We start from the raw sequence: 18,269 nt of genomic DNA, 5'->3' as shown, positions 1-18,269 counted from the left end.
ATCTATTTAAGATAAAATCCTTTAAAAAACATGATCAGGTGTAGTGGACCATACCTTTAATGTCAGAATTGGGAAGGTAGAGATATGTAGCCTGATCTATGTAGTGAGTTCCAGACCAGTAAGGGCTACATAGTAAGAAATTGTCTCAAAATAAAACACACACACACACACACACACTGAATCACTTACAAAGTGTGTAATTATAGCATATATTTGGCACCTCTATAGTTAATGATTAAGAAGCAAAACTGAAAAAAATACTTGTTTCTTTAGTATTATGCAACTAAACCAAAATTTACTAAATGCAATATATAGTTGTCTACCCAGAATAATTCTTTGACACTGAACTTCTAAAAGTTAGACAAATTTCCATAATAATAAAATATTTCTATAACCTAAACAATTTCAACCCTTTATACAGACTTTTTTTCAATCATTTAAATGAAAAGACTTTGTCAGACAGTGATACCTACTGAAAATAAAGTACAGTAGTCTTCCCTTGCTTATGGTTTTGCTTGAGGGTTTTACTTGTTCTCAAAGAACCATAGACTACTAAAAATCATATGAAAACTCTTGAAAAAGGCAGTTCATAAGTTTTAAGTGTAGTTTTTGATAGTGTGATAAAATTGCACACCACCCAGCTCTGTCCTGCCAGAGACATGAATCATCCTTTGTCCCTTGTACTCAAGCCATATATACCACCTATCTGTAAATTGCTTAGTAAAACGAATTCACTTAATTCTGTGCTTAAGCAGAATTGCCCAGCTACACATGAACTTAAATTATAAAACAACCAACAAAATGGGACTGGAGATTATATAAAACTTTATCTGAATTCCCACTAATTGCTCTGAACATGTAAAACACAGAGACATTGAAACCCAACCCTCCTTTTTAAGATTAAAAAAAAATATTATGCGGTATATGTGTGTGAATGGATTTGTGCATGTAAGTACAATGTGTGGAGGTCTGAAAAGAAACTAGTTCATGAAGTGTGATGCATGATCAATGATTTAATAAAAGAAGCAAGTAGTTATTAACCTGGAGTTCTTGAGTTCCAAATCATTTATGATAATCTGGTATGCATCCTGACCTTAAGCAGCTACTGTCTTCACCTCAATTTAAAGTAATACTTTAGATAGAAAGATTATGTGTTATACAGTTTAGAGGATAAGGGAGATAGGATGTGCTTCTTAACTCTATTTAACAGTTCAGTGGAGGCCGGGAGGTGGTGGCACATGCCTTTAATCTCAACACTCATGAGGCAGAGGCAAGCAGATCTCTGTGAGTTTAAGGCTAGCCTGATCTACAGAATAAGTTCCAGGACTACTAAGGCTACACAGAAAAACCCTCTCTTAAAAAAACTAAAAGAAGTAAATAAATAGAACAGTTCAGTGAATGATTTAAAATAAATTCCAATTTCAGATGAAGAAATCTCATGGATTTGGGATTCTAAGGTTTACACTATCTTATTAGCAGTTATAGTCTGCCATCTGTCTATCTCCTGGGCACAAATTGTTATTCAGTATATGTTTGCAGACAAGAAGACTAGATTCCTCTCAGTTATGAGTGTCTGTGGACTGTACAGTTCTTTTTCATATATTTGCAGAAGTTTTTAAGGAGATAATTCATTTAAAATGTTAGATTTATGAATGAGCAAAAAATCCTCATTTTAATAAGGCAGCTGAAGAAATAAATGCTTATTAGGTTGGAAATTAATTTCATTTCTCTTAAATATCTTTAAGCTCTGGCATTTTCCAATACATAAAAATATTCACCATTTAGCAGCTTTATGGTTTGTTTCCAAGTCAGATGAATTTTATGTTTTTTTTTTTTTGATTTACATCCCTTTTCTTTCTAAACGTTTGGTAAATGAAATTTGTATACTGTTTTGGGAATATTCTAGAGAAAAATTTTTTTTTAATATGTGTGAGGAAGATTCCTTTTAAATGTAAAAGACAGGAACTAATTTGGTTTTCTGTGTTTTCTTTCCATCCCAGGCCTTTTCTGAAACAACAGAGAATGTATTTTGTGTTTGCTCAAATGCTGTCTTCTATATCCACATGGTTGGCCATAATTCTCCTAATATTTATCAGCCTTTTCCCTGAGATTCTCCTAATAGTAGTAAAGAATGTACGAAGAAGAAGTGCCAGGGTAAGAACTACATTTATGTTCTAGTCTAATATTTGGAAGCGGCTTCACTGTCACCGTGAACTGAAAACCTTATTTAGAGAATTGCATTAGTTACAGCATGTTAAACCCCTCCTTGCAGGTTCATCACTTAATTTCCTCTTCTGCATAAAAAGTATAGTAAAAACTTCGTAATCCAATACAGGTGGTAAGTAGATTCCTTAATAGTGTTCTGTGTGATCTTTAGTAATCCATATGGAGTATCTCATATGCTCCATATGGAATTTTTAAAGGGAAAAAGACTTTATTTTGTATTTATCTCAGAATTAATTTTCATATCAGGAATTTCCACACCAACATTTCAGCTTTGACCTTAGAAATTGCCGATTTTTTTTTCAGTTGATAATCCTAATTTGCCTTTCAAACCTGTCCCCTTTTTTTGATTATAGTGCTGCTTAATCTCTGTGTTGCTTCTAGCCCTGTCTCCTAGCAGTATATTCAACCAAAAGAGAATTCCTTACTCTTCAGGACACACTTGTGAAAATTTATGATAGTTCCTAAGTGTGTTTGTATTGTTAACTTCTAAATTATATTTCTTCCAAGAGAAGTTATTTCCCTCTGGCACATTGCCTGATACCTTTTGGACATTTCTTTAAAAGCTTTTAAGTGAAAGGGTTAGAATTGCCTGAAAAACCACTGGCAAATTTTTACTAGCAGATTAATTAAGTATATCCTATTCCTGCCAACACTTGCTCACTTTGTTAAAATAAAGTCCTGTTTTCTTCATATTGATTATCAACTAGCTCTTATAACACCATTAAGGCAGTATTTTTGGGAAATAGTGTGGTCATGACCACTTGATGTAGTTAATCAAATTATCAACCAATTGAACTACAAAGCTGGTATATCATAGGGGTTTTCCTGCATATTGAATTAAGAAACCAAGTTTTTTGACATTATGTAGACATGTAGATATGAAATTATTATGTCTTCAAAAGTATTTTAAAGAAGGCCTAGGAATACAGCTTTGAAAACATTCATGCCCTCAGTACGGGGGCGGGGGAGAGCAGTATATAGCTAGGTGGCCAGAATTGCTCTGAGCTTCCTATTTTTATGTGGCTTATGGGATAGGATGATCATAATTTAGTATAGATAAGCTGTATTTGTTTACTCTTTTAATCCTTCCAGTGGCCTTTGACTAGCTCCATTGAGCCCGGTTTTTAGTTTTATAATAGAAAGTAGTATTGATGGAACCGTTTTCTTCCAGACTGGCTCAAATGGCAATTTTCATATAGCCAAATAAAAATGATCAAGTAAGACAAAGGGAAGGAAAAGAGAAAGAAGAAAAATGGCTCAGGGACTGCAAATATATGTCAGTTGGTAGAATATGTTCCTAGTATACACGAAGCCCTGGGTCCCATCCTCAGCATTACCTAAAATCAATATAGTGGCCCATACCTGTAATGAGCAACAAGAGGATCACAGCTCAAGGTCATCCTTGGCTAAACCCTGAGACCCTGTGGGAGGGAGGAAGGAAAGGAAAGATCCTTTCTCAGTACAGAATCTACAAAGGAGGTTCTCTTGCATAACTCTTCTAATTTTTTTTTAATCTGAAGAGTACATTTTGGGCTGCTTCTAATGTTTCTTTTTGGGATAATGAAGCTCATGTTGCAAAATGGCTCATATTCAAGCTTCATGCTCTTAAGGGTAAAAAAATGCCCAGAATTCAAAATCTTCAAAATGTATCATCCCAATATCTCTTAGGCCCTCTCTAAAAATGAGACACCAGCTGGAATGCCCAGTGATGTTTGTATAGACCATTAAGTGGAAGGATGTTGCTGGGAAGCAATAGATACCTCGTCTCAGAGCATTTTTATTCCATGTAGACAAGAGATTCCAAATTTCAACTGAAAGCATAGAATGTTGCCAGTGGGTCAGCATGAAATTTTTTTGTGGTTTATATCCGTGACAGAAGGAATTCTAATGTCTGTGCTATAGCTTGGCGTGAAAATATGCTAGAACAAACAGGAAATTTTCCATAATCATTTTCATTCATTTAGTCATTCATTCATTTATTCCTATCCCTTTTTGAACCAGTAAACATTTGTTGAACCACCTGCTGATGAACATCTCTCTATATAACCAGTGTCTGAAAGGCTAAATTGTTTTTCAGACTCTATAGGATTTTTAGAGTGACAAATGTGTCAGAACAGTTATGAACACTAAACTATACTATCTGTGGGGGGGGGTACAATATATATATGAATGCATATAGGCCAACAGAATCATGACAACCATAGGTCACATCAGAGTTCATTAGGCCATTGATAAACAAAAAGAAGCCAACTTTTAAACAAAGCAGAATGAGTATCTTATTTTCCATAAATATATTAGTCTTTATGTTTAATGTCTAATACTGTGACAGCATGAATGATTTCCTGTTTTGCTCAGCATTCCTTGTTAAATGATAAGGTAGGCTTACTTTAATGTGAAGCAGATTACTTTACAATGGGTCATGCTCAGAGCCTAGCAGATTATATAATGGGATGAAATTGAAATGTGTGTCCCTATCTAGAGTAGAAGGGGCCCCTAACTTCAGTATTCATACTACACATTCTCTACATACTCCAGAATTGTCTGCAGCTGTTTGTAAAACGAGACTTCATAGTAGGTAGTGAGCATGCTTCTATGATATTTGAAAAGGAAGCTAATATATTTAATAATTATAAAAGCGTCTTTATTTTGGGTTCCTCTCAATTCAATTTATATTGTCTGAGGATTCGTGATGCGTTCATTAACTACTATGGTGGTCATAATTCAGGGATAAGTCAAACATGGCCCCAGCTCATTGGAATTTTCCTTCTAGTTACATTATAAAGTGTGTCCATTCTGAACCCTTCTGAACAAATATAAAACATAATGATACAATCAATTATATGGTTTTTGGTAGCATAACAAGATTAGAGTAATTTCCTCCTAAAAATCTCCAGTAAAATAAGCTAATAATGGCAGCCCCCAGCACTGCTGAAATCTGTTACGATGTTTACATTATAAATAATGCTCACGGGGATGGAAAGATGGTTTAGCAGTTAAGAACACACATTCTTGCAGAGGACCCAGGTTCTCCTAGTAGTTCACAACCATCTGTAACTACAGTTCTAGGGGATCTGATGCCTTATGACCTACACAGCTGTTATGCATGGTCATGGTTTACAGACAAAAATGCAGGGAAATACTCTTATACATAAAATAAATCTCAAAAAAAATATAAATAAAGAATGCACGGTGGGGCCAGGCGAGGGTGGCGCACGCCTTTAATCCCAGCAATTGGGAGGCAGAGGCAGGCGGATCTCTGAGTTCGAGACCAGCCTGGTCTACAGAGCTAGTTCCAGGACAGGCTCCAAAGCCACAGAGAAACCCTGTCTCGAAAAACCAAAAAAAAAAAAAAAAAAAAGAATGCACGGTGGGAAGAAGGGGAGATGAATGTGATCGAAATAGCTTATACTCGTATATAAAATTGCCAAAGAATAAATACGCTTGCAATAGGCTGAGGATAAAAATAGCCCTTTGGAATATTTATGAATCTCAAGAGAAAATTAGGAAGAAAAGCATATTATTTGCCAGGTGGTGTACACCTTTAATCCCAGCACTCAAGTGGCAAAGGCAGGCAGGTCTCTGTTAGTTCAAGGCCAGCCTGATCTAGAGTTAAGTTCCAGAATAGCCAAGGCTACACAGAGAAACCCTGTCTCAAAAAAAAAAAAAAAAAAAAAGGCTGGAGAGATGGCTCAACAGTTAAAAACACTTGGCTTCCAGAGGTCCTGAGTTCAATTCCCAGCACCCACATGGTGGCCTACAATCATCTATAATGAATCTGATGCCCTCTTCTGCTGTACGTGAAGACAGAGAACTCATATACGTGAATAAATCAAATATTAAAGAAAGAGAAACATAGCAATGAAAAGTCTCAGTAAACTATAAATGATTATAAATGACAATTTTCTAATTTGAATTTTTAAAAATATATCTTTGAAAATAAGCTGACTCAAGTCACTTGAGTTATAGTTGGATTGCAGTTCATTTACCTCTTAGCTTAATTTTCGGTAACAAGGGTTTTGTGTGTGTGTGCGCGCGCGCTTAAAGCCTCATCTTTAAAGATAGTAAAATTTACACCAGGCAGTGGTGGCACATACCTTAAATTCTAGCACTTGGGAGGAAAAGGCAGCAGATCTCTGTGAGTTTGAGGCCAACCTGGTCTACAGAGTGAGTTCCAGGACAGCCAAGGATACACAGAGAAACCCTGTCTCAAAAAAAAAAAAAAAAAAAGAACAGCAAAGCTTTTCCAATTTTTGAAATGACAAAGCTGCAAACCATACCATTGGCGGTGTTTGATGGAGCTACCATTGAATGTTGAACAGTGAAAGAGCAAGATAACACCTGAAAATGAGTTTAAGGTTTAAGGTTTGAGGTATTTCAGAAAGCTGCATCTCATATAAACACAATAGCCTATGTGTAAATCATTGAAATACCCCTGGTACCTCTGTACCCTCTAGGCAAGTAGTAAATACTACTCTACTTTATATTTCCTGCATGGAGATTTCCAACTTTCCTTATGTAATGTTTTCTAATATAATCTACCTCATTCTAAAAGGAGGTTTCACTGCCTGCTAGACATGAGAAGAGTTGCCTAATTACTAGGAAATGACCCACTAACATTCTTATGCCTAGTGTGAGTGATGTCTACACAAAAGATGAAGGAATATTCCAATATAGATATGAAGCTATTTAAGAGGAGAACACAGGGAAAGAAAAAACTCAGCTATGTGACTAAAGTTCCCAGAGAATGCATTTTGAAAAATATATCATTTTAATAATAAATTGTAAAAATGATGTCATGTTGCAATCCTTACAGTGTCATATACAACCATGTATTCAAGAGGATAGTACTGCTGAAAAAATGTATTAATGAAAATAAAATGAAATTGTAATCGTATTGTAAGGAAAACCTCTACTGTCATGGTTCTTGGGATGTGCCTTTATCCTTGGCCTCTTTGACATACTGCTACTTAAGCTGCTCTCAAAGCTCTGTAGGTGACTGCAAGAGTGTGGACATTTTACACTGGTTTAGCTCATCATCACCTGTCCTATCTACCACTACCAGTTGCTACTTCTGTTTTTTATTGTTTTGAGTTCTTTCTTTCATGTCATGCTTTCTACTGCTTTCTGTATGCTTATATTTTCTTTTCTTTCTTTATAAAGTCTCTAAACACTTAATCTATTGGCCCCTAACATTTTTGCTTCCTGTACTACTTTTATCTGGTGGTTGGATACAAGTTTTGAACACAACAAAATGTGCTTATAGTTGCAGTCTCTAAATAGATAGGCTTGTACATTAAACTTAGGAATGGGGACATGGTATCACGTTAATCTTGTTGCAAGGTTTTTGCCCACAAAACAGAAGATGGAAATAATTTTTTCTTTCAGAATCTGAAATATTTCTCTAGTTTTATCAATTGGTAATTTGCATATTGCCAGTATGTCCCCAACTTCTGCATTTAAAGTAAAATATAAATGGGAAGAAGTATAGTTATATTAAAACACAAATAAATGCAAGTATTTGTATTTAAAGGTTTGTTATTAAACTCTAGGATATGTACATCATGTGAGCTATTTTCTTTGCCTAAGTCTATTTAATGAATAAAAAGTTAAGAGTAGTCTTCTGATTGGGTGGGTGTTTAGTTGTTTTGCGGTTTTTGAGACAGAGTCATATTTATAGTGATCCTCCTGCCTCAGCCTCCTGAGTACCTGGACTATAGTGTGTACCACCACACTTGGCTAATGGATAATCTTGATTAGCGGAGATTTTGAGTTCATCTCTATCCATAGTTGACCTCCCATCTTCTTTCTTGCATGGGCAGTGCCAAAGCCAACTCTGCAAATTATGTCATGATTATAGACATGGAAAAAGAATCTCTCAGATTTTCTAATTATCTAATATAGCCTTGAATATTTTTAGTTTGAAAAATATGTGCTTTACATAGGAAAAATTTAGCCTACCTTTGTAAAGAGGTCTTTTATGCAAGAAAAATAGTGAAACTGAATTCTGCCATTATAAAAAAAAAAAATTAACCGCTAATCCAGGGGCAAATGGTAGGATGGTTGTACCACCAAATATTTTCTCATTATATTGGTTTTGATTGGAGTTTTAACTTGTAACTGCCCAACTACATGTTGGTCCTTTTATAATGTCTGTAAAATTGAATAGGAAAGATAGTTACTTCAGGTACATTAGTGATTTGTGATGGAACTTGATTTTAACTCTCTGACCAATGGATTTTGAACAAACATATGGTAGTGAATTAGTGATTAGAGATTAACATTTTTAAATGAGAGGCATATTAGAATTATTTTATTTAAAATAGTACATCCCCATTAAAACAATTTTAAATTCGAGCCAGACAGTGGTGGTGCATGCCTTTAATCCCAGCAATTGGGAGGCAAAGGCAGGCGGATCTCAGTGAGTTCGAGGCCAGCCTGGTCTACAAGAGCTAGTTCCAGGACAGGAACCAAAGCTACACAGAGAAACCCTCTCTTGAAAAAACTAATAATAATAATAATAATAATAATAATAATAATAATAATAATAATTTTAAGTTGATATACAGGAAAATAGCAGCTGGAACATATAATAGATTATTTTTAACTAACTCTACTTTTACTTTAGTAAGTAACGTCTTCAAAACTAACTTGTCATTTCTACTTCTAGTTCTCAAGGTTTCTTTTTAAATGTTTTACATCTAAGAGAATATTTACTTTTTCTTTTCTTTCTTTCTTTTTTCTTCTTTTTTTATGGTTTCTGCATTTCTCTCTTTTCTACTGCAATTTTCCACCTTTTGTGCAATTGTGAACAAGGTAACGAAACGTCTCCCTTCCTCAGGAACATCTACTATCTTCATGCTTTCTCAAACTTCCAGCAATCACAGTTTCTCTTGGAGTGAATAAGGTGATTTCCTTTCTTAATGTACCAACTTGCTTGCATCCTCATTGCCTGACACCATTTCTGATTCTTCGTAGACAGTTACTTCTCATGATTCATTTTTATATTTTCTATTGATACTTAAAACATTTTACCATTTTCTTTTAACCATTTAGTCACCTTCTAAATTGTCTTACTGGAGAGAGAGTAATTTTCAAAAACTTAAACTATAACATTGTAATATGGGATATGCAGTATGGTTGCCATGATGTTAGAACTAGCCTGTTCATCAGGACAAGAGTATTTTGCACAGATTTTTCCTTTTTGACACACTCAGCACCAGCACAACTTTCAGAGGTGTTCACCAAAAGGATGGTAAGGTTCACTAATCAAGCCATATTGACTCATCTTACCATATAACCTACCACTGCCATCCCAGAAACCCAAGTTTGCCACATACTGCTAATGTCTATTTACTTCTACCACAAAAACCAGTTTGAATTGGAGACTTTCTTGGTCCTTTAAATGTATTCAATTGAATGTTATGTGTTTGCTGTATAGTAAAATAAGTAATTTGTACTGTGGGGCCAGGAAAGTAGTCTGTAGGAAATGATTTCTTTTTTCTCCTACATTTTTGTCACCAAGTAGGTTAACCTATCTTCAAATGCTTTAAGTATCTTTGCCTCACTATTACAGAGCAATCTGAGCTGTAGAAGGGCATCTGACTCATTATCCGCCAGACCTTCTGTCAGACCTCTTCTTTTACGAACATTCTCAGACGAGTCTAATATATTGTAACAGGTACCTAGTGTTAAACAAGTGGGCTGGCTTTAAAAAACAGATTAACAGCATTATAAAAAAATAAAAATATCACTCTTTAAATTTTCTCTGCTGTTGGTGTGGTGAACTTTATACTATTCTTTGCAAAAATATAAAGATGCATTGCTTGGAATATGGGGAAATTTATACTTTAAATTTGCTAAAACTAATGATTTTTTTGACGTTTTCAGAGCTGAATGTTAATACAATATATTTAATTTGTGAAGAACAAATTGTCATGGCATTGCCATCATGTGAAAATACTTGATACTTATCTAGAAATATTATAATTTTGACTTATAAGGTTAATTTTGAAAATTCAAAATAGATATTCCAAAATTGCATCTGTATAGTACCAAGTCAGTTTAGCATTGCATGTTTTTCTGGGAACTATGTGAAAATAATCAAATGTGTTTGTACCTTCATGTGCTGTGTCTGTGTGTTTGTAGGTATACACTTTTAATGTCCTTGTAAATGTCTAATCCCCAAATATATGTTAATGATCTAGTCCTCTAATTATAACATTTTTAATGTCAAGTTTTATTCAAGCTAAATGTTTCAACTCTCAGAGGTAAAATCTTTCCTAGCCATTCAGGGGGATGCATGCTTAATGGCAAACTATTTCCTAGTTCATGTTTCCAAACCACATTTATTTGATAGCATTGTTTTTATTTACCTCAAAAATATTTTAGAAGAATTAATATACCATAAGAGGGACCTTAGAACTCAGAATGATTTCTTTCATGTGCAATCTATATTTTCTACTGCAGAAGACTCTGACACTCCAGGTTCTGGAAGGTATTTTATCCACTGAAGATAATTTAGACGAATTCCTAAGTAATTTACTCATAAACTTGTCTACTTACAAGCAAGTCAATACAGTTTATAGTGCAGAGGATCTTTATGTGCACATAAAAATTATGATGTATAGCCGGGCGGTGGTGGCGCACGCCTTTAATCCCAGCACTCGGGAGGCAGAGGCAGGCGGATCTCTGTGAGTTCGAGACCAGCCTGGTCTACAGAGCTAGTTCCAGGACAGGCTCCAAAGCCACAGAGAAACCCTGTCTCGAAAAACCAAAAAAAAAAAAAAAATTATGATGTATGAATAAAATTGTGGAACAATTTACTTTGAATCTGTTATTCCACCTTAGCCTATTTTAATAGATTAAATCTGTTGGTTTTTTCACTGCCCATCAGTCACCACATTCTGTGTCTGCAGTGCTATTTTGGAAGCAGACTTCTTGTGCTACACTCAGCGTGTTATATATTTTTAATGACTTCCCTGCATGTGTTTCTCCTCTGTAATGAGTTTACTTCTTAGTGGCCTTCAAAGGCTTTGACCATTTTGTTCCAGATTGCTTTGTCCTAAGTAAACCATGAGATGCATCTCAGCTATATTATTTGCATTTAATTTTGTATCCCCCTGGATTGCTTTCTTTAGCTTGGTCTGTGGTTGGGGGGGCTCTGCTGAGTAGCAGACACTGCAACTGCTTTTGGCCTCTCCAGGGCCTCAACTCCTACAATATCTAGAACTTAAGAGGTTTACAAAAAGCTGTTTCATTTTTAATGTAGTTATTTCTTCCAGGAATTGATTTCTGTGTAGCAATATTTCTTCTCCAAGGAAAATATTTGGCAATTCAGCCACTGAGTTTGTTCCTTGGTAGATAATGGGACAACCTGATTTCTTTCACATATTCTCAGGGTGAGTGGCAACCTTATTTTGGTTAAAGTCACTATGACCTGAAGACTGGGGAACATGAATAGAAACCGAAGGTATTATAGTCAATTTATAGTCCATAAGAAACGCGTCTTAGGTTGGGAACAAAATAGTACTCTCTTTAAGATCTTCTTCCATTACTGTATTTCAAAAATGTTGAGTTTTAGACCATCAAGTTGATTCATCAGATAAAGGTGCTTGCTGACAAGGCTGACCACCTGAGGTCAATCCCACATGATGGAAGGAGAGAACGACTCCTAAAGGCTGACCTCTGACCCTCACAGATGCACTATGGCATGTGTACACACATATACATGCTAAATAAATACATTTTAAAAAAACTATGAAGCTTGATTTTAGCATGGAGAATCAAAAGGTATTCCCCCTCTTCTTGATACATAAATTCACTGTTTATATTCAGTGGTCAGGTCGTCTATTATATCCCATCCCAATCACAGCATGCAATGATGTTTAGAGGAGAAAGAAGAATATGCAGATTTATTAAAGAAGTTTCTCTGTTTTTTTTAAATATATGATGAATAATAAAAAGTTTGAATCATAGTAAATCATCTACCAAAAAGAAAATTTAACTTTGATATTATGGATGGTGTTTTTTTTTTTTTTAAGTAAAGGAGTATTTTCACAGAAATTTTCCAAAACTAAACATCTCCAACTTCACAAATCCAGGGGCTGGGGCAGTAAAGTGCTGGCTGTACAGGCCTAGGGACCTGAATTCAAGTCCCAGCAGCCACATAAAAACCCAGGTATGCTCGTACACTTGTAATCCTAATGCTGGGAAGAGAGAGAAGAGAGGATTCCTTGGAAGACAAAGCAAGAAAATTTGTGGGGCTTCCTGGCTAGTCAGCATAATCTATGGGCAAGCCCCAGGTCCCATTGAAAGACCCTATCTCAAGAAAAACAAGGTGAGGGCCTAGTGTAATGCTGCATATATTTAATCTCAGCACTTGGGAGGCAAAAGTAGGTGAATCTCTGTGAGCTCAAGGCCAGTCGGGGCTATATAATAAATTCCTGCTCAAAATAGTAAAAAAAAAAAGGTGAATAACATGACACCAGAGGTTAATCTTTGCCTTCTACATGCCTTTGCACACACATGCATATATACTTACATACATACATATATACATACATACCCAAAGATAATTCACACATCAAAAAAATAAGCAATTTATTCTTTGCAATTTCTGAGCATCTGCTATGTGCTAAGCATTTTACTAGATGTTAGAAATAAAACCATCATGTTCCTGTATTCCAACAGCTCCCAGCTTAATAGGCAGTCCCAGTGTGAAAACCTACTAGGAGAACCCTGGAGCAATCCAAAAGCAAAGAGCAAGCCTGAACTATTCAGCTGACAGATGAGGAAAAATGTAGAAATCTGGTTGTGGTGTCACTCTTTTTTCCCCTCCTGCATGTGAATAAAACTTGGCACTTCTGGTAAAACAGTTGCTTTACTAGCATAACAAAATTTACTACTTGGTGTATTTTTTAAATGTTATACAGATGGTTATATATTGTTACCAAAATAAATTTTGTAACTCTATATTTTAACCTTTTCAGAATCCGAATCTTGAACTGCCCATGTTGTTGTCCTACAAGCATATTGACTGTGGTTGCAGCTAAAGAAAGAAAGCATGAAGGAACAACTACAAAAGATATTAACTCAGGATACTCAATATGCAACAAAAACCACTCTCATGTGTAGGGTTCAGAATAAATGTCCATTAAAATACCAAATAACTCTCCTAACCATTTACAGTTATTGTAAGTAGCCATTATGGCCAAAGTTAAGAATTATATGAAAGTTTAAAGTAAGCATACTTAGAATTCTGGATTTAGATAGAATAATGTAACTATAAAATGGGTGCTCTTTTAACCCATTGACTTTGTGAATGGATTTAAACATAGTAGTATAAAGTAGAAGTCATGCAATGGGAATGAACAGATTTTGCTAATACAGTGTTACTTTTTTGCCTGGCAAAAGACATAGGCTGTTTGTATCACATTTCTTGTTCCTGCTGAATGATTATCTTATTTTTTCCACATACAAAAGGAATACTTGAAAATACAGAAGGACTAAATGATATTACTGCATCAGACAAAATAGTTCATCTTCTATTCAATCATAGGCTAATTGTCTTGGTCTAATATCCTTTCCAAAAAATACCTTGAAAATATTGTGCGATACTGTTAATTCCAGGTATTATTGTAGAAAAGGGGTTGGAAAAGGTTATTTGGTGTGATTTCTTCTGAATTACACACCACTTATGTATTTAAGATGACTAAATTTGAAAATAAAATACTTTGGTCACTTGGGTAATAGCCCCTCAAAAGTTAAGCAATAAAAGGTATTTCCGGTGTCAATTTTGCTGGGTAATGAGGTAAGAAGGGTTAAATATATAAAAATAAATGCCATTCTTAACATTGGCATTTTATAATTCTGTGTGGCAAAGAGGTGAAGCATAGCTTATTTTAAACTACTAACGGTTTTTATTTGAAAGAGGTTGTATTTGTGCATACATACAGCACTTTTTTAAAGTTACCAATTTGGTAGGGGAGAGATTCATCCCAAAACTATTCAGTAGCTTGTAGAGGCATGGCTCTTTGGACATGAATGTTGTCTCTTGTAGCTAACTGGGACAGGCAAGTGGTCTAATTCTGAACTGTGAGATGGGCTTGGTAAGATTCTCAAACTTCTGGACAACAAAGAGGTTTTAACCCCTAATAGTTCACTTAAAACATGAAGTCTTTATTTGATAGAAAGACTACATTTGAAAGCTAGACTAAAATAATATTTAAAAAATATTTTTCTATCAGTTTCCAACTTTTTTGTCTTCTGACATTCTTGTACTGTTTGTTTATATTGTACCTTGATTTAGCAAAGTATTGCATTCTTTCTATTCCAGTATATTTATATAGTCCATATGGCACATTTGATTCTTCCATATATATTGTGTTGATATTTACATGTAATTTTTCTTGAATTCTATAAAGGTCATAATTTCAATTATCAGAAACCATTCCATAATTACTTAATTTAATTTGTTTTTGTCTATCAGTATTATTTTTGAGTGTTTTGTTAGGTGTCATTCACAGCTTAAATGTGCTGTGTGCTCTTGTAGCCTGTATTTGAGGTGATCTGCTGAAAGCAAAGTCTTTCTATTCTTTGCCTATTCCAAAGAGCTAAAACATCTAACCCAGGAAAGCTTTGCTATTTTGTTATTGTTGTTGCTGCTGTATTATTATTTTACATCAGAACTATAAGGACTGTGAATAGCTGTAAGATCCAAATAGAGAGGCTTAGTTAATGAAGAACGACTGAGGAGTTTATATATATATATATATATATATATATATATATATATATATATATATATCTGGATATCCAGGATAGTAGATAATAAAACTGAATATATGTGACATGTTGCAGTGGAGGGAAATCTAGATAAGCAAGTGAGGGGTATTTAGAGTCATGTCTCAGACAAATTACATTGTACACTGCAGCTCAAATCAGAGGAACCTGGGTTTGCTTTTTGAAAGATTTTTACTAAAGATCTAAAACATGGCTAACATGGGATTAGCAGATGAAGTGACTTGAAATGAGCTATCCAGTATTCCTAGCACTACAATCTAACCACTCCTATATCAGAAGAGGGCAAGAAATCAGTTGTAAAAAAAAAGAAAGAAAGAAAACCAGTAGGACCATATTACCATAAATAGAATGATTTTTGAATGATCAAAATGTCCATGTAATTTTCCAAACTGTTGTCTTTTGTTTGAGGGTGTTGCCTATTAAACAGAAAATATTCATTCCATATCTACTACATATACACCAGCAACAGTATAAATGTAAGCCTAAATTTGCAAAAGTCATAATTTAGTGATGGAATTTTTTAATAATATGCAGTATATAAATGTGCAGATTTTATGCAGATGTTGATAAAACCATTTTTCAGCTTGTAAAATGGAACTGCAATATTACATTTTTCAATTTTTTACATCTACTTCGTTGCTTTCTAAAATGAACGTGAATGCCATCTTTTATGAATGCAACTTGCCTTTTTCGTTACAGAAATTTTCGTCTCATGTAATCAATAAACTTTGGTATGATATGATTAATAGTTGAGCCTCTTTTTTAAAGTATCAATTTGATATTAAAGTTTTATGGGTACAATTTAGTAATAGAAAGTAAGTTTCTAATTTTCTATTTGCATATATAGTTGCTACATCTCCATGAATTCAACTGATGTTTTATGGCAGTACTTAATTTGAGGTGGGTAAAAAACTTGTGAAAATTTGTAATAAAAACCATGTTTTATAATTGTACAAATAAAGACTCAGCCAAGATATAGCTATGAAACAGTGTGTATTAGGCATGCACAAGGTCTTGGGTTTGATCCTTAGCACAAAAAAAGTATAAAACACAACCAGCTCAATAAATTCATGTTAAATGTTCATGGTAGACTTTTACTGTTGCCCACACACTGGAGGGAGTATGATGTACATTCTGTGTGATCTGCATTTTTGACCCATTGAAACTATTTGATAATTAAGTGACCAGAGATGAAGTTTTACTGTAGCTTGAAAGTTAGTTCAAAGATGTACGTATTCACATCTCCCTTCATGCTTCAGGCTACACTCAGGCCTTGAGAAAGAAGACTCTTTTCTGGAAAAGTGCTTATCTGTCAAATCAGTTGCTCCACCTAAATCTGATTGTGTTGCATTTTACACTTCAGTCACTTCATTTTAGTAACCTTTCAATTCAATTAGTACTCAGGTTAGTCTAGAGTTTTTGTTTTTATTATTGTAAGAAGTGTGCTGTATTCAGAGACAAAATCTGAGTTAAAATTTCAAATACTGTTACTCCATGTGATAGAACTCAAATGAGTTAAGGGATCAGACTTGTTTTGTAAAATGTCATTTGCTACTCAGGTGGAAGCATAGTTATTTTTATATTAAAGACTTGCTTATTGCCCTGACACTAGTTGATGAACACTTGTCATTTACCAACATTTTACATATGTGTAATACATGCTTTCTAACTTACCGAAATCAGTCTTTTCAGGATTCCTTCCCTTCCCCCCTCCAATGGGTCACTCTGTCTCCCTGCTTTGTCTGCCTTCGATTCACGAATACAGTGGCTGTTGTGAGGTCTGAGTGATTTGACCTCTTCAGCAAGAAACACATGCAAAGGTTAGGGACTGAGGTTATCACTATGGTTATTCAGTGAAATGCATCTACGGGTAAAATGCTGGATGCATACTAATGAAGTCTGAAGGCTTGAGTTCTGGGAATAGTTATCAGAAAAAAAAAAGAGATGGCATTAGTTTGATATTTTTTCATTCACATTTTCTCATTCATTGGATGAGCAAGAAACCAGAGCTCAGTGCCTAGTTCATTTATCCTTGGTTCTAAAGAAATGTTCCTCTATGGTTTAAGCAAGACCTGATCTCAGGAGTTTTAGAAAGAAGCAGATTGGTAGCTAAAATAAACAGTGTACCTCTTTGTAGGCCAGAAGTCCTGCTGACAATAAGTCTTTGGCCCTTGTCCTTTGGGTAGGGAAAAAGAAGGATATACATTGCTAAATCACCTGCTGCTCCTTTAGGTTTTTGTGTATGTGAACTGCCAAGAACGTGGTTTCTATTAGAAAAATCACCAAATGCCCAGCTCCTCATTTTAGGTAACAATGTTCTAACCACAGTATATAAGTTTTTACATTTTTACTAATCCCAACAGCCTGAGGAGATACATACTGATATTTCCCATATGCCCAATGAGGAAACAAAAACCAGGGTCACATTGTCTATTAGAGTCAAAATTTAGATCCAGGTTTGTGGCAAGTGTCTATATAACTGGGACACTATATTATTCTCCATTATGCCATCCCCTGATGACATAAATTAACAAGCCACCCAAAATTAATCATGAGAAAACATCAGACAAACCCAAACTAGAGGGTTTATGTATAATAATGGGCATGTTCAACATTATAAAGATCATGAAAGACCAAGATTGAGAAACTGTCTCAGATAAAGGAGACCAGCCATCATGAAGCATATAATCTTGGACTATATATATATTATATATATATATACTTTTTAATAGAATATGTAGGTGGTCCCATATAGCACAGGCTGACCTTGAACCTTTTTAAATTTTTGCATATAATCATGTGAATATGCATAACATGATGCATGTGTGGAAGTGAGAAGAAAGCTTATGGGAGTCAGTTCCCTCTTGTGAGTTCTTGGAATTGAACTCAAATTGTCAGACTTGTTTGCAAGCACCTTTAACTGCTGAGCTATCTTGTTGGCTATGACCTTGAACTTCTTACTCTTCTGCATTCAACTCCCTAGTATTGACATTACAGGCTTGCACCACCATGCCTAGTTTTATGTGGTACTGGAGCTACACCTCAGGGCTTTGTGTGTTTGGCAATTATTCTACCACTGAGCTACATCCCCAGCCCCTCATCAATGTTAATTTTCTGGTATTTGAAGTTAGATTGATCATATAAACTGATTTTGAGGAATCTAGGCGAATGGTATGTGGAACTCCTTTGCACTATTTTTCAACAAATCTAGGATTATTTAAACATAGGTTAAATAAAAATAA

General features: G+C 34.8%; 1 protein-coding gene across 6 annotated transcripts in view; it reads left to right on the top strand.

Moving 5' to 3' along the window:
- Nucleotides 1–15,766, top strand: part of LOC121437340 (phospholipid-transporting ATPase 11C) — a 179,123-nt gene extending 163,357 nt beyond the window's left edge. For 2 of the 6 annotated variants that reach the window (XM_041637221.1, XM_041637216.1), the window contains 3 exons: nucleotides 2,001–2,154; nucleotides 9,800–9,904; nucleotides 13,215–15,766. In XM_041637221.1, the coding sequence (XP_041493155.1) occupies nucleotides 2,001–2,154; nucleotides 9,800–9,901 (256 nt within the window). In that variant the 3' untranslated portion in view covers nucleotides 9,902–9,904; nucleotides 13,215–15,766. Of the gene's footprint in view, nucleotides 1–2,000; nucleotides 2,155–2,272; nucleotides 2,339–9,039; nucleotides 9,131–9,799; nucleotides 9,905–13,214 lie in introns of those variants that run through there. The other 4 variants (XM_041637217.1, XM_041637220.1, XM_041637218.1 and 1 more) reach the window with 4 other exon arrangements.
- Nucleotides 15,767–18,269: the final 2,503 nt, after the last annotated feature.

The sequence above is a fragment of the Microtus oregoni genome, unplaced genomic scaffold (genome assembly GCF_018167655.1).
Source record: "Microtus oregoni isolate MIOR12 unplaced genomic scaffold, Mior012 000052F_000, whole genome shotgun sequence".
Taxonomy (NCBI): Eukaryota; Metazoa; Chordata; class Mammalia; order Rodentia; family Cricetidae; genus Microtus; species Microtus oregoni.
Note: the sequence above shows the minus strand (reverse complement) of the source record. Positions and strands in the feature narration are given on the sequence as shown.